Genomic DNA, 15486 nt, shown 5'->3' with positions numbered 1-15486 from the left:
CCCCTGTCAGCTCTGAGTATTGTAACGTCATTGAATCCCTCATGGCATGTATCCCTTGCTGGGTTTGCCAGCAGAGATTGCTTATGCCCAGTTCACCCTGAGAGGGTTGAGCTAGGAAGTGTTCTGCATCCGCAGCATGTGTGACATTGACACCCAGAGTATAGAATGGGGTTAAAAGTAAAGGGTTTGCACCTAGGCAGAGTGCTGAAACTGCGAAGCATGTCGATGTCAGGGTGCTAACACGCTGGGAGGGGAACTTCCAGGTGGCGGAGCACCAATCCATCTGCTGGTCTTTGCGCTCCACGTGCTTATGCCTCCTTGCTTAGCAAAGTGATACCTTCTGGTACCACGTATAACGAAGGCAGCATTTGGACAAGGGGGGTGGGGGGGGGGATGGTGGTCAGCCCTGGCTTGTTTGGGTGAGGATGCGGCAACTGCGGGGTGATGAAGAACTGGAGGCCTGCAATGTCTCACTCTGGCTGGGTTGGCAGGGATATGATGGGAATCCAGGTGCAGGCTGGCCTAATCAACGCTCCTCTCTCCTTTTCAGGAAAAGACTGCATATAATGTGTCGGAATAAATGCGGGCTGGCCGAGGGCAGGCCTGGTTGGCCATCCTAATTGTTTTCGAGCAGCAAGCCATGGATCTTGAGAGGCGCCATGGCCCCAGGTCCACCAGTGGCGATGAGGCTGGGGTGCCATGGGGAGGTATGTTTGGCGAGCACTCAGGTCACCATGTGTGTCACAGAAGCCATGGCACTGCTGAATGCTCAATGATTGAAGTTAACAACATGGGTTTACCCTTGATTGTGGAAGGATGAGTGCATAATGATCCGGGAAGTGGCAAGCAAATTGACATTGTCTGCATTGTAACTAATCAAATGTACTTTTTGTTCCTTTCAGCATCACCAGAGCAGGGCCGGGAGGAGGAGGCAGAGGGGCCGCTTCTCGCCCCTGAAGCCCCAGAGCAAATGCACTCACCAGTGTCACACCATCTCTGCCAGGCAGGCACCAGTGCAGATTCAAGCACCTCAGTGGGAATTAGAGCTTCGACTAGTGTCCTGGGGCACAGCAGTGAGGGTACTTCACACTTGCTTGAGGTGGGGGCAGAGACAGAGAGTGCCCAGGGCGCCAGCAGTCGGAGGACTGCTGGAGATCAGGTACTTGATTGGTCAGTGGCTGATGATGTGTTTCTGGAGTTGTCCCTGAGGCAGCAAATGCTGGAAGTGCAGCAGGGTATGCGGGACGATTTGGCACAGATACATGAGGCAATACATGCCCATGCTGGAGGAGTCCATGTGGAGCATCACCGATGCGATGAGACTCATAGCTGAGTGCCATGCTTCCTCCATGGAGAGAGTGGTGACTCTCGTGGAGAGGTGCCTCCAGGAGAACAATCAGGTGAGCAGGGAGGTCCAAAGCAACCTCACGTTGGCACAGCAACTGCCTGTCATCTATGCCGCCTCCTCTCAGGGTGCTCCGGATGAGGGCAGCAGCTCCTCTGCCCCTCTGCCAGTAACTACGGCATCCGATGAGGCTGCAGTGACTGAGGAGATGCCAGCTGTGGCACTGGCTACTCCCTCCCAGGCAAAGCCATCAAATGCTCCGTGAGCCAGAGGACGTCCGCCAAGGTCATCGAGGCCAACAGGACAACCCAGTGATCAGGTGGTCTCAGATGCCAGTGCCAGTGAGGGTACAGCACCTAGGTATAACACCCATAAGCACAAATTTAACGCACCTTAGGCACACCACGGATTTCTCACTGCTGCTTTTATGATGGCCCATAGTACTTAGTGGAAGACTTGGTGTGATGTCCAACACTGTTTTTGTTTTACCTTATGAATTTACTTTTGTTTACTCAATAAGTTTTGCCATGCCTCAGGGTGATTCCTTACTTCTGCATGTGTATGGGAACCCATGATGTTATGAGTGAGTTGTTTGACATTGAGCTTTCTTGACAAGGGCCTTAGTTAATGTTGTTACCCAGGCTGGTACTCAGCTCTCAGGTATCGAGTGTGGCCTGCAGCCCTGCCATGTGTTGAAGGTCCATCTGTGGTAGGCTAGCTGGATTAAAGCCTCCTGGGTGTCCCTTCCTCCCTGGAGTATGTTCGGGTCAGCGTCTACCCCCTTAGCTATCTCCTATGTGTGCTCATCCTCAGATTCACTGTTGGACTCATCGTGTGCATCCAGAGCAAGTGCGTCCACATCTTCCTCGTCCACTGCATCGCTCCTTTCCAATGCCAGATTGTGGAGAGCACAGCATGCTACCACTATCACCAAGACACGATCTGGGGGGTACTGGAGTGCGCCCCCCCCCGAGCGGTCCAGGCATCAGAAGCGCATCTTGAGGAGACCGATGGTTCTCTCCACCACAGCCCTTGTGGAGGCGTGGCTCCTATTGTACCACTGCTCAGCTTCTGTTCTTGGATGGCAGAGCGGCGTCATGAGCCACCTTCTAAGGGGATAGCCCTTGTCACCCAGCAGCCACCTGTCAAGCCGGGCTGAAGCACTGAAGAGCCTCAGCACCTGGGAGTGTATGAAGAGGTAGGCATCGTGGGAGATGCCTGGGTGCCTGGCGCAGACTTGTAGAGTCAGCATCCTGTGATCACACACTATCTGCACGTTCATGGAGTGGAACCCCTTCCTGTTGACGAAAGCCCCTTGATGGCCACATGTCTTTAGAGCCACTTGCATGGGTTGTCCACCCACACAGTTTGCAGAGATCTCAGGCCCAATCATCTGACAGATGGAGGTGACTCTCTCCCTTGAGAGGTGGAGCCTCCTTCGGCACTGCACCTCAGACATATTGAGGTAGTTGCTTCGCCGCCTGTAAACCCTGGCAGCAGGATAGTGGCGTCTTCTGTGGCCCCTTCCACCTTGCACTTCCTGTTGGCCCTGCGCCCCTTGTGCCTGCACCTCTCCTCCCAAAGGTGGCTCCCCTGGAGGCTGAATGTGGACTCCTGACCTCCTCCTCCTTCTGGCCCTCCCTTCCTCCTCAGAGGAGTGCCTCCAGTGGAGAGCACAACTCCCATTCCCAGGCTAAGGGAAGGCTTCCTGAAAGTTGCAGGCCCCAGAAATGATCTCTACTGTAGAGTCCTGACCAAGCTTTTACTCCTGTCCTAGCAGCTGGTATGAGTTTTGAAGTCTTCCTGCTCACTCAGGCAAATATAAGTTGCTTTCACACTTAAATACCTCAAATATCACATTCGGGACCCCACTCACCCCTCTTATCCCGCCCATGGATGAGGTTTATACAAGTGTCTCCTATCCGCCAGCCTGTTGTACCCGTGCCACGCCCTGAAGATTGCACGGGCTGCGAAAAATTGAGATCAATTGCTGCCTCAAGGGCCTTAACTGGCCTGTTAATTGATGATCCGAACTTATAGCATGCCTGCCTTTCCAAATATCGTGATGGTGCGCGGTGACATCGGGACGCTCGCCCGATGTCACCGCGCTTCATTTTACACGCGGGCTGTGGAGCCAGCCCCCATACTCCAACGGGAGAATCCTGGCCTTGCATCCTGCACCTATCTTCCTGTTATCTTTCTGATGTGCCTCACACAACATGAGATATCCTGCGTGTGCCTTGTACAAGAGCAGAAGCATGTCTGTAATTTTTTTTACAGACATGCTGAGAGGAAACCATCCCTTTAGTGTCCTGAGGAAATCTCGCCCCCAGATGGTTGTCAAGGATTAAAATAGCTGCATCTCGTGGCACCCCCAAGTTCTGGTCAGAATAGAGATGGTGGTTGGGTAACTCTCTTGCCAACCCTATAGTGGTGCTATAAGTAACTGAACTTTACATATCGAATTTTTATATGATGTAACTATGCTCCACTCACTGTTTTTTGCTGGAGAAATATTCTTGCTACATGCGAAGACTACTTACTGTAGTTCCTGAGTAATTTAAAAACACAAGTCACATCGCACCTCCAACTCATTGGTTGGTACAGTCAATACTCCTTTTTAAAACTGTGTTCATTTTTTTTACAAATCAGAGGGGATGGTAGATAAAGATCTCTCAAAGTGCATGCAAAAGGAGAGTTGTCAACCAACCCCCTGAAATCGAAGATTAATCTCCTGGGGCAGGATTTTTAGGTCAGTGAGCAGGGTGCGGGGCCCGCTTGGCTACGTGTAAAATGATGCAGGATGACATTGGGAGGAACTCCAGGCGTCACTCCACATAATTTCCATTTTCAGGTCGGCGGGGACGCAGCCGAATCAGCTGTGCACCCGCCGGCCTGTCAACAGCCAATTGAAGCCTTTTAAAAACTACTTTACGTAATTAATGGACCTGCCTATCCAACCTTAAGGTTGGCGGCAGGCCGGGAGCCTGAAACCCCGTCCACGGGTGGGATGAGGTTTCATGAGGGTTTTTAAATGTTTAATGAAAGTTTCACTGAAAGTGATGGACATTTCCAGTGCCCAGGGCCAGCATGTGTGCAGGAAGTGTCTCCAGCTGCAGCTCCTGGAAGCCTGGGTTTTGGAGCTGGAGCTGCTCCTGGGGTCTCTGTGGAGCATCTGCAAGGCGGAGAGTATCGTGGATAGCACATATAGAGAGGTGGTCACACTGCAGGCTAAGAGTCCACAGGCAGGAAGGGAATGGATGACCACCAGGTAAAGCAAGAGGACTAGGCAGGCAGTGCAGGAATCTCCTATGGCTATTCTCCTGCAAAACAGATATACCGCTCTGGATACTGTTGGGGGAATGGCCACTCAGGGGAAAGTAGCAACAGCCAAATGTGTTGCACCGTGGTTGGCTCTGCTGCCCAGGGGAGGAGTAAAAAGTGCGGGAATGCAATAGGTATACGGGATTCAATTGTAAGGGGAATAGATAGGCGTTTCTGTGGCCCCAAACAAGACTCCGGGATGGTATGTTGCCTCCCTGGTGCTAGGGTCAAGGATGTCTCAGATCGGCTACAGGACATTCTGAAGGGGGAGGGTGAACAGCCTGTGGTCATGGTACACATTGGTACAAACGACATAGGTAAAAAAAGGGATGAGGTCCTAAAAGCAGAATATAGGGAGTTAGGAAGTAAGTTGAAAAGTAGGGCCTCAAAGGTAGTGATCTCAGGATTACGACCAGTGCCACGTGCCAGTCAGTGTAGAAATAGCAGGATATATCGGATGAATACGTGACTGAAGAGATGGTGTGAAGGGGAGGGTTTCAGATTCCTGGGGCATTAGGATCGGTTCTGGGGGAGGTGAGACCAGTACAAACTGGACGGGTTACAAATGGGCAGGACCAGAACTGATGTCCTAGGGAGAGCATTTGCTAGAGTGGTTGGGGTGGGTTTAAACTAAAATGGCAGGGGGATGGGAACCTAAGCAAGGAGTCAGAGGAAGGGGAATCAAAGACAAGAACAAAGACAGAAAGCGGAATAAGAAAAGTGATAGGCAGAGAAATCAAGGGCAAGAATCAAACAGGGCCTCAGTGAAAAATAGTGGGAATGGGACAAGTAATGTTAAAAAGACAAACCTTAAGGCTTTGTGCCTGAACGCGAGGAGCATTCGCAATAAAGTGGATGAATTAACCATGCAAATAGATGTAAACAGGTATGATATAGTCGGGATTACAGAGACATTGCTGCAGGGTGACCAGGGCTGGGAACTGAACACCCAGGGGTATTCAGTATTTAGGAAGGACAGACAAAAAGGAAAACATGGTGGAGTTGCATTACTGGTTAAAGAGGAAATTAACGCAATAGTGAGAAAAGATATTAGCTCCGACAATATGGAATCTGTATGGGTAGAGCTGAGAAACACTAAGGGGCAAAAAATGTTAGTGGGGGTCGTATATAGACCCCCAAACTGTAGTGGTGATGTTGGGAATGGCATTAAACTGGAAATTAGAGACACATATAAGAAAGGAACATCTGTAATTATGGGTGATTTTAATATGCATATAGATTGGGCAAATCAAATTAGTAACAATACCGTAGAGGAGGAATTCCTGGAGTGTATAAGGGATGTTTTTCTGAACCAATAGACTGAGGAACCAATGAGAGAACAGGCCATCCTCGACTGGGTATTGTGTAATGAGAAAGGAATAATTGGCAATCAAGTTGTGCGAGGCCTCTTGGGGATGAGCAACCATAATATGATAGAATTCTTCATCAAGATGGAGAGTGATGTAGTTGATTCTGAGACTTGGGTCCTGAATCTTAATAAAAGAGACTACAATAGTATGAGGTGCGAGTTGGCTATGATGGATTGGGAAAGGTTACTTAAAGGGATGACGGTGGATAGGCAATGGCAAGCATTCAAAGAGCGCATGGATGAACTGCAACAATTGTTTATTCCTGTCCAATGCAAGAGTAAAACAGGAAAGGTGGCCAAACCATGGCTTACAAGGGAAATTAGAGATAATATTAGATGTAAGGAAGAGGCATACAAATTGGCCAGAAAAAAACAACAGACCTGAGGATTGGGAGCAGTTTAGAATTCAGCAAAGGAGGACCAAGGGATTGGTTAAGAAGGGGAAAATAGAGTACAAGAGTAAGCTTGCAGGGAACATAAAAACTGACTGTAAAAGTTTCCATAGGTATGTGAAGAGAAAAAGATTGGCGAAGACAAATGTAGGTCCCTTACAGTCAGAAACAGGGGAATTTATAATGGGGAACAAAGAAATGGCTGACCAACTAAATACATACTTTGGTTCTGTCTTCACAAGGAGGACACAAATAACATACCAGAAATGTTGGGGAACACGGGGTTTAGTGAGAGGGAGGAACTGAAAGAAATCAGTATTAGTAGGGAAACGGTGTTGTGGAAATTGATGGGATTGAAGGCCGATAAATCCCCGGGGCCTGATAATCTACATCCCAGAGCACTTAAGGAAGTGGTCCTAGAAATAGTGGATGCATTGGTGGTCATCTTCCAAGATTCTATAGACTCTGGAACAGTTCCTACAGATTGGAGGGTAGCTAATGTAACCCCACTATTTAAAAAGGGAGGCAGAGAGAAAACAGGGAATTATAGACCAGACAGCCTGACATCAGTAGTGGGGAAAATTCTAGAGTCCATTATAAAAGATTTAATAGTTGAGCACGTTGAAAACAGTGACAGAATCAGACAGAGTCAGCATAGATTTATGAAATGGAAATCATGCTTGACAAATCTACTGGAATTTTTTGAGAATGTAACTAGGAGAGTGGATGAGGGGGAGCCAGTGGATGTGGTTTATTTGGACTTTCAGAAGGCTTTCAACAAAGTCCCACATAAGAGATTGGCGTGTAAAATTAAAACGCATGGGATTGGGGGTAGTGTATTGAGATGGATAGAAAACTGGTTGGCAGACAGGAAACAAAGAGTAGGAATAAATGGGTCTTTTTCCGAATGGCAGGCAGTGACTAGTGGGGTACCGCAGGGATCGGTGCTGGGACCCCAGTTATTCACAATATATATTAATGATTTAGATGAGGGAATGAAATGTAATATCTCCAAATTTGCAGATGACACAAAGCTGGGTGGGAGAGTGATCTATGAGGAGGATGCAGAGATGCTTCAGTGTGATTTGGACAAGCTGAGTGAGTGGGCAAATGCATGGCAGATGCAGCACAATGTGGATAAATGTGAGGTTATCCACTTTGGTGGCAAAAATAGGAAGGCAGATTATTATCTGAATGGTTATAAATTGAGAGAGGGGAATATGCAACGAGACCTGGGCGTCCTCGTACACCGGTCACTGAAGGTTAGCATGCAGGCGCAACAGGCGATAAAGACGGCAAATGGTATGTTGGCCTTCATTGCCAGAGGATTCGAGTACAGGTGCAGGGGTATCTTGCTGCAATTGTACAGGGCCTTGGTGAGACCACATCTGGAATATCGTGCATAGTTTTGGTCTCCTTATCTGAGGAAGGATGTACTTGCTACAGAGGGAGTGCAGCGAAGGTTTACCCAACTGATTCCTGGGATGGCGGGACTGACATATGAGGAGAGATTGAGTCGGTTAGGATTATATTCACTGGAGTTCAGAAGAATGAGGGGGGATCTCATAGAAACCTATAAAATTCTAACAGGACTTGGCAGGGTAGATGCAGGAAGGATGCTCCCGATGGTGGGGGAGTCCAGAACCAGGGGTCACAGTCTGAGGCTACGGGGTAGACCATTTAGGACTGAGAAGAGGAGAAATTTCTTCACCCAGAGAGTGGTGAGCCTGTGGACTTCACTACAACAGAAAGTAGTTGAGGCCAAAACATTGTATGTTTTCAAGGAGTTAGATATAGCTCTTGGGGTGAAAGGGATCAAAGGATATGGGGGGAAAGCGGAAGCAGGCTATTGAATTTGATGATCAGCCATGATCATAATGAATGGTGGAGCAGGCTCAAAAGGCCGAATGGCCTACTCCTGCTCCTAGTTTCTACGTTTCTATGTCCCAACTCATGTGGCAGTGTCACATGAGGGGACGTCAGGGAAGTTTTGTTTTTGTATCTTTAACATTTTTGAATTTGGCAGCACTTAGCCTCAGGAAGATCAGCGCGTTTGTTTGCGCTCATGCATATCTGCGCGAAAGAGTGCACTCTCAGCTGAGGGAATCCCCCCCGCCCATGTAAAATGGCGACATGCCCCCAATCGGGGACGCTGATTGGAGGCTCGCCTGCCCACGCCCGCTCCTGCATTCCCCCCCCTCCCCACCCAGATGGGAGGGGAAAATTCTTCCCCTGGTTGCTGCTGTGACCAAGCCAGGAGAGAGAAAATAAAATAAGGGCATAAAAACGATCGGAAATGAGAAAGAAGGTGGTTTTACTGACAGTTAAGATTAATCCAATTAGGTAATGAAGAGCCTGCTCGCTCTCTAACTGGCGTAGAAAGGTGCTGCATCATGAGGATGGCATGTACCGCGTGATAGTGGGAGAGGGGAGGCTGGAGGTGGGATGTCATGTGGTGAAACCTGTAGGAACATATCCCTGAACTGTTTAGTAGTGCTTTGAGAAATTGCACTGCTAAACCCTGTCCCCAGTCTCCACCTATCTACTGCCATTTTGTTAGGGGCTTGGGGAAAGGTGACCTGAATGTTTCAGGCAGGTAGTTTTACTGAGGTCAGTGGTTGTACATAGGATCCTGTTGCAATTTTCAGGTATCAATGGGCATAGCATGCATGATGCTAATGCTCTTCATTGACATTAGATGCAGAGTGACCCAATGCCTGGAAAAAAAGCTGTGCCAGTCCTTTTCGTTTTCCCTTACAATCTCTCACTTCCAGCTCACTTCTACAGGAGAGTCATTGGATTCCCCACATCCGCAATGATTAGTGAACTTGGTTCAGTGTTCACAGCTGACTAATGTCATGTCAATGAGGGCCAACCAGTAAAATAGCTTGGTCTTCTCGTTGAGGATATCATGATTGCTCTACACCCCAACAAAGTCCACCAATAGTTCAAATCAGCATCTGGCATTTCTTTTGCTATTTGGGTTGTACTTATATTCATTATGAGAACATTTTATTTATCATGCTCATGTGAAGATCAACTTTTGAGGAGTCTGGATTGCCCTTGTGGCCCCCCTCCATTATTGCTGCTCTACAATATTAACCTTGTCTGCTAGTACCATACTTTCTGTAGAGGAATCATTTCAATAGGTTTCCTTGACAGCACACAGCTTCATTGGATGTGAACATCGGGCAGAAATGGGGCAGTAACACTGTATCCCCAGTGCTGATGAGTCTCCACACTGACATGAAGCTGTCCAAAATTACTGCTCAGTTTTCATGCTGGAAGTGGCTAGTTTCAATGAGCAAGTGACCACTACAATAAATTGGAGATCTGAAGCAAGTTGTAAGACAACAGCTGGAGATTAATAGCGGCTGCACTTAAGTGACAAAACGGTTTCTCCATGAACAGTTCACACTTTTTACAACATTCTAATCGTATCTATGCAAAAACCTACCTGGACTTTTTGGCATGTCATTGAAGAAGCACTTTGCGTGATCTAACTGGGAATGAGAAGGAAGTTCCATAAAGCCCCCTGTTGATTTGTTTATCAACAGGCTTTCTCCAGAGTAGGTTTCACCATTAATTGAGGGCAGGTTCTCTTCCGATAGCCAAGATTTACCAGTGAAGGACAAGTCAACACTGCTTCCTCCTGAAACAACATAGAGCATGCTAGCATTTCAATCATACACCCATTTTTTTGTTTAAAGTTCAAATGTCCCATTTTCTTTTTGCACAATAATTCATTCCAGCTGGAGCGACAAAAGGAAAAATAGTGCAAAAGGAAGAAACCAGAAATCTGAACAGAAAATGCTTGACAAATACAAGTCCATCAGTACCTGAAGGAGAAAGGAAAGCCTAGTAATTTCAGTAGAGATCCTTCCTCAAAAGAATTTGGGTGTAAGGTTCTGCGGATAGGTTGTTGACTGAAGCATGAACCTCTCTTTTCTTCTTTTAGATACTGAGGTGGAAATTCGCTTTGGCCCATTTTTGGATCTGAAATAGGCGGTGTGCTGGGAGCACATGCCAGAAGGCAGAGGCCTGAGTCTCACCCAAAACAGGGCCTCAGCCTCGCCAGAATATTGTTGGTGAGCTGTAGGTGCAATTGGGCATCCATTGGCAGCACGCCACTTTCACAAGGACAAAATTAGGTTGTGTTCTCCCCAGCAGTGATATTCAAGTCGTGCCTAGAAGAGCTGGGAGGAGGGGGAATGACCATCAGAGGGATGATCAGGTCAGAAAGCGTATTCAGAGAGGTTTGTCAATCAGGAGGGTACCAATCTCAAGCAGATATCAGGATCTTCATTTGCATATGCCTGTTTCAGGCACAGGCCTCAACCTTTTCCAATGTAGCAGGCAGCGCACCTCCTAAGCATGCAATCTGCCATAATGGGCATTTAGGCACCCATTTTATGCCTGCAACACTGGTGGCTTGTCAATAAATTTCTAGGTCACATTCTAAGCTATGCTGCATTTCCAGCACTTCCGGTTTGTATCTCTGCTCACAACAGATGACACAGTACTCTGCTGTGTCTCAACTGAGGACAGGACTCAACTGCACAGGTTTTGGACAGAGGTTCAAAAATATACTTGTGTCACCACTAAGTCATTAATTACTGACTATTTAGAGAAATAAAATTACTATGGAGTTTTCTCCTAATCAGTTGCAATTATTGGAACAGCATACCTTGGTTGTTACTGAAATTGGAGTCAAAGTCACTTCCCTCATCAATCCAAGAGGATTCTGCAAGAGGACAGTCAGGTCCACTGAAAAGACTGCTGTTTAACCAGGAACTGGAGGAATCGATGGAAAAAAGGCTTGCAAATGATCTACGAACCCTCCTCTTCCGTCGAAAAATTCTGCAGAGTTAAAAAGATTTCCTTTAGGAAACAGCCGAAGGTAGAAAATTATGCTGAGCGTTATGAATTACAGTTTCTCCCATCCACCGGTTCTAGGGCCATTGTTAATGGATAAAACTGAAAAGTAGCTTCTGTAAAAATGTCTGAGTTAATCTTCCACAGTTTTCTGTCACTTTTTCAAGAATGTATATTTTGCTCATCAATGTGAGGGATGCTAATGCTGGGGATTAGGGCTGTTCCTATTTCATCCACCCAGTGTCATCATCAATTACAGTAAAACTAGAAACAAGTAAAGCTCCCTCTTTCCTGTCCCAACATGCCTCAGCCTAAGCCTAATATAAAACTCAAACCTAATCCTAAACTAAGTCGTGCATCTCCAACCTAATAGACTTCCTCCATTTCCCACCTCAGCTATTCTGCAGCCACATTTTGAGTGAGATTAGGGGTGATCTGCAGATCATATCCACTAGGATTAACCCATGTCCAAACCTATTTCACATAGGACTCTTATAGCCAGCAGACAGAGGATTCTTTCATTTGTTAGTCTGGGTTGGATTTGAATGCAAGTTTTTTTTTTCAAAAATATACTTTATTCATAAATCTTCAAAAACATTTCAAATCACCATTACAAAAATACAAACAGGTTCAACTTTTACAACATGAAACACAAGGTGTATCAGAAAAATCAATGAATATTTCAATCATTGGCAGACATTCATTTTAATCTGTACAGACTGAGGGGCTCTTTACAGTTTCCAGTCCCCCAGTGCACTGTGGCAGAAAGGTCTTAGGCAGCGACCCTTCCCCATTGCGCCTTTGTGGCGGCTGCCCCAAGCTTAAATGTGTCCCTCAGCACGTAGTCCTGGACCTTGGAAAGTGCCAATCCGCAACACTCGGTCGGGGACAACTCTTTGCGCTGGAAAACCAACAAATTTTGGGCAGACTAAAGAGCGCCTTTCACCGAGTTGATGATCCTCCAGCTGCAGTTGATGTTTGTCTCGGTGTGTGTCCCTGGGAACAGCCCATAGAACACAGAGTCCTCTATCACAGAACTACTGGGGATGAACCTCGACAGCAACCACTGCATCTCTCTCCAGACATTCTTCGCAAAGACACAATCTACAAGGAGGTGAACAACGGTCTCTTCCCCAACACAGCCACCTCGAGGGCAACGTGCAGAGGGGGTGAGACTCCTGGCGTGTAGGAAGGATCTTACAGGGAGGGCCTTTCTCACCACCAGCCAAGCTACATCTTGGTGTTTGTTGGAAAGTTCTGGTGATGAGGCATTCTGCCAAGTGACTTTGTCAGTCTGGTCAGGGAACCATCCCACAGGATCCACCCTCTTCTTTTCCCTCAGGGCCTTTAAGACGTTATGTGCCGACCACTGCCTGATGGACTTGTGGTCGAAGGTGTTTCTCTGCATAAATTTTCCCACGAGGGACAGGTGGTACGGCACAGTCCAACTACTTGGAGCGTTCCGCGGCAGCGTGGCCAGACCCATCCTTCGCAACACCGGGGACAGGTAGAACCTCAGCACGTAGCAACACTTGGTGTTTGCGTACTGAGGGTCTACGCACCGCTTGATGCAGCCGCACACAAAGGTGGCCATCAGTATGAGGGCGATGTTGGGCACGTTTTCTCCCCCTTTATCTAGAGGCTTGTACATCGTGTCCCTGCGGACACGATCCATTCTCGACCTCCAGATAAAGCGGAAGATGGCTCGGGTGATCGCCAGCACACAGGAGTGTGGAATGGGCCAGACCTGTGCCACGTACAGCAACAGCGAGAGTGCCTCACACCTGATGACCAGGTTCTTACCCGCAATGGAGAGGGAGCGTCGCTCCCACATGCCCAGTTTCCTTTTCACCATAGACACTCGCTCCTCCCAGTTTCTAACGCGTTCCCTGATCCCTCCGAACCATATCCCCAGCACCTTCAGGCCATCAGCCCTGACAGTGAAGGGGACAAAGGATCGGTCAGCCCAGTTCCTAAAGAACATAGCCTCGCTCTTCCCACGATTTACCTTGGCTCCCGAGGCCAGTTCGAACTGGTCGCAGATGTGGATCAGTCTGTGCACCGACAGCAGATCAGAGCAGAATGAGGCAACACCGTCCATGTACAGGGAGACTGATCTGAGTGCCTCCACTACCTGGGATCGTCATCCCTCTTATGCCCGGATCCTTCCTGATGGACTCAGCAAAGGGTTCTATGCAACACACGAAAAGAACAGGCGAGAGAGGGCAGCCCTGCCTGACTCCAGATTTAATAGGAAAGCTATCTGATTCCCACCCATTGATTGAGACTCCACTACTGATGTTAGTGTAGAGTAGTTGGATCCAATTGCGAATTCCCTCCCCAAACCCCTTTTGGAGAGCACATCCACCATGTAGGTGTGCGATACTCTGTCAAAGGCCTTCACCTGATCCAGGCTGATGAGGCAGGTATCCACACCCCTGTCCTGTACATAGTCAATCGTATCCCTGAGCAGCACGAGGCTGTCAGAGATCTTCCTGCCTGGCACAGTGCAGGTCTGGTCAGGGTGGATCACCAATTCCAGAGCGGATTTGACCCGAATGGCGATGACCTTGGACAGAATTTTATAGTCCACATTCAACAGTGAAATGTGTCGCCAATTTCTAATTTCCTCCCTTTCCCCCTTGTGCTTGTAGATGAGGGTGATAATGCCTTTCCTCGTGGATTCTGACATACTGCCGGCCAGGAGCATACTCTCGTACACTTCTAGCAGGTCTGGGCCGATCCAGTCCCACAGAGCCGAATACAACTCCGCCGGCAAGCCATCGCTTCCGGGAGTTTTACTCTTCTCAAAGGACTCGAGGGCCTCAGTCAGTTCGTCAAGAGCTAGCGCTTTGTCCAGACTCTCCCGTGTACTGTCATCTAAGACCTCTGTGATAGAGGACAGGAAGGACTGGGAGGCTGTGCTGTCTGTGGGCTTTACGTCATACAATCCGGCATAGAAGGATTTGCTAATCCTCAAAATGTCAGATTGCAATGACTTAACTGAGCCGTCTTCTTCCTTCAGGCTGCTGATCACAGAGCTCTCTCTGTGTACCTTTTGGAAGAAGAAACGTGAGCACGTCTCATCCTGCTCTACACAGCGGACTCTGGAATGGAAGATGATCTTGGAGGCCTCCGAGGCAAAAAGCGAGGCTTGTTGGCTCTTCACCTCTTGGAGTTCCTCCTTGATATCGACCCCCATCGACCGCAGCCAGAGCAGATTCTGCATGTTTTTCTGGAGTCGGGACATTTCCCTCCGTTCCTTTCTAGCTTTCTGGGTGCCTTTGAGGACAAAAAACCTCTTGATGTTTCCCTTGATCGCTTCCCACCAGTGTGTCAGGGACTCAAAGTGGGGTTTCATGGTTCTCCAACCTTTGTAATCCCTCTTGAGCTCCTCAATGTTCTCTGGGGTCAGCAGTTGCACGTTTAGCTTCCATACCCCCCTGCCAACCCTCTGGTCCTTCTCTAAGTGGCAGTCAGCCAGTAGGAGGCAGTGGTCAGAGAAGAACACCGGCTTGACGTCGGTGGATCTGACTGCAAATGCGCAGGACACAAACAGGAAGTCTATCCTGGAACAGACGGACCCGTCAGGCCACGACCAGGTGTATCTACGCTGCGCTCCATCTGCAGGGTTGCTGAAGACGTCGTGCAGCTTAGCATCCTTTACTGTTTCCATCAGGGATCTAGATGTAGCGTCCAATCTGCTGTCGGCCCTGCCAGATCGTCCAGCCGCATCGATGATGCAGTTGAAGTCACCGCCCAGAATGACCGGCCTGGAGGTTGCCAGCAGCTGTGGGAGCTGCTGAAAAACCTCCAGCCGCTCAGCCCCTTGTGACGGGGCGTAGACGTTAATTAACCGGAGTGCAGCATTCTTATACATTACGTCTGCTACGAGGAGGCGCCTGCCCACCACCTCCTTAACCTGGGAGACGGTGAAGTTGCCTCCCCGCAGCAGAATCCGCAGGCCGGAGGAACAAGAGTCGTTTCCTCCCGACCAGATCGATGGCCCATGGGACCACCATCGTGACCATTGCCTGTAGGAGCTGAGGTGCGGTATCGCACACTCCTGTAGAAACAGCAGGTCAGCTTTGACCTTGGCAAGGTAGTCCAAGGTCGCAACACATCGCGTAGTAGATTTAATGCTACGCACATTTATGGATACAATCTTTACACCCATTTTA

The 15486-nt window shown here is 48.4% G+C and overlaps 1 protein-coding gene across 4 annotated transcripts in view; it reads right to left on the bottom strand.

Moving 5' to 3' along the window:
- Nucleotides 1-15486, bottom strand: part of tmem71 (transmembrane protein 71) — a 61138-nt gene that overhangs the window by 11504 nt on the left and 34148 nt on the right. For all 4 annotated transcript variants that reach the window (XM_041190366.1, XM_041190367.1, XM_041190369.1 and 1 more), the window contains 2 exons: nucleotides 11118-11290; nucleotides 9888-10082 (listed from right to left, as the gene is read on the bottom strand). In XM_041190366.1, coding sequence (XP_041046300.1) covers nucleotides 9888-10082; nucleotides 11118-11290 — 368 coding nt within the window. The remainder of the gene's footprint in view (nucleotides 1-9887; nucleotides 10083-11117; nucleotides 11291-15486) is intronic.

The sequence above is a fragment of the Carcharodon carcharias genome, chromosome 6, assembly GCF_017639515.1.
Source record: "Carcharodon carcharias isolate sCarCar2 chromosome 6, sCarCar2.pri, whole genome shotgun sequence".
Taxonomy (NCBI): Eukaryota; Metazoa; Chordata; class Chondrichthyes; order Lamniformes; family Lamnidae; genus Carcharodon; species Carcharodon carcharias.
This window is presented reverse-complemented; position numbering and strand designations above follow the sequence as displayed.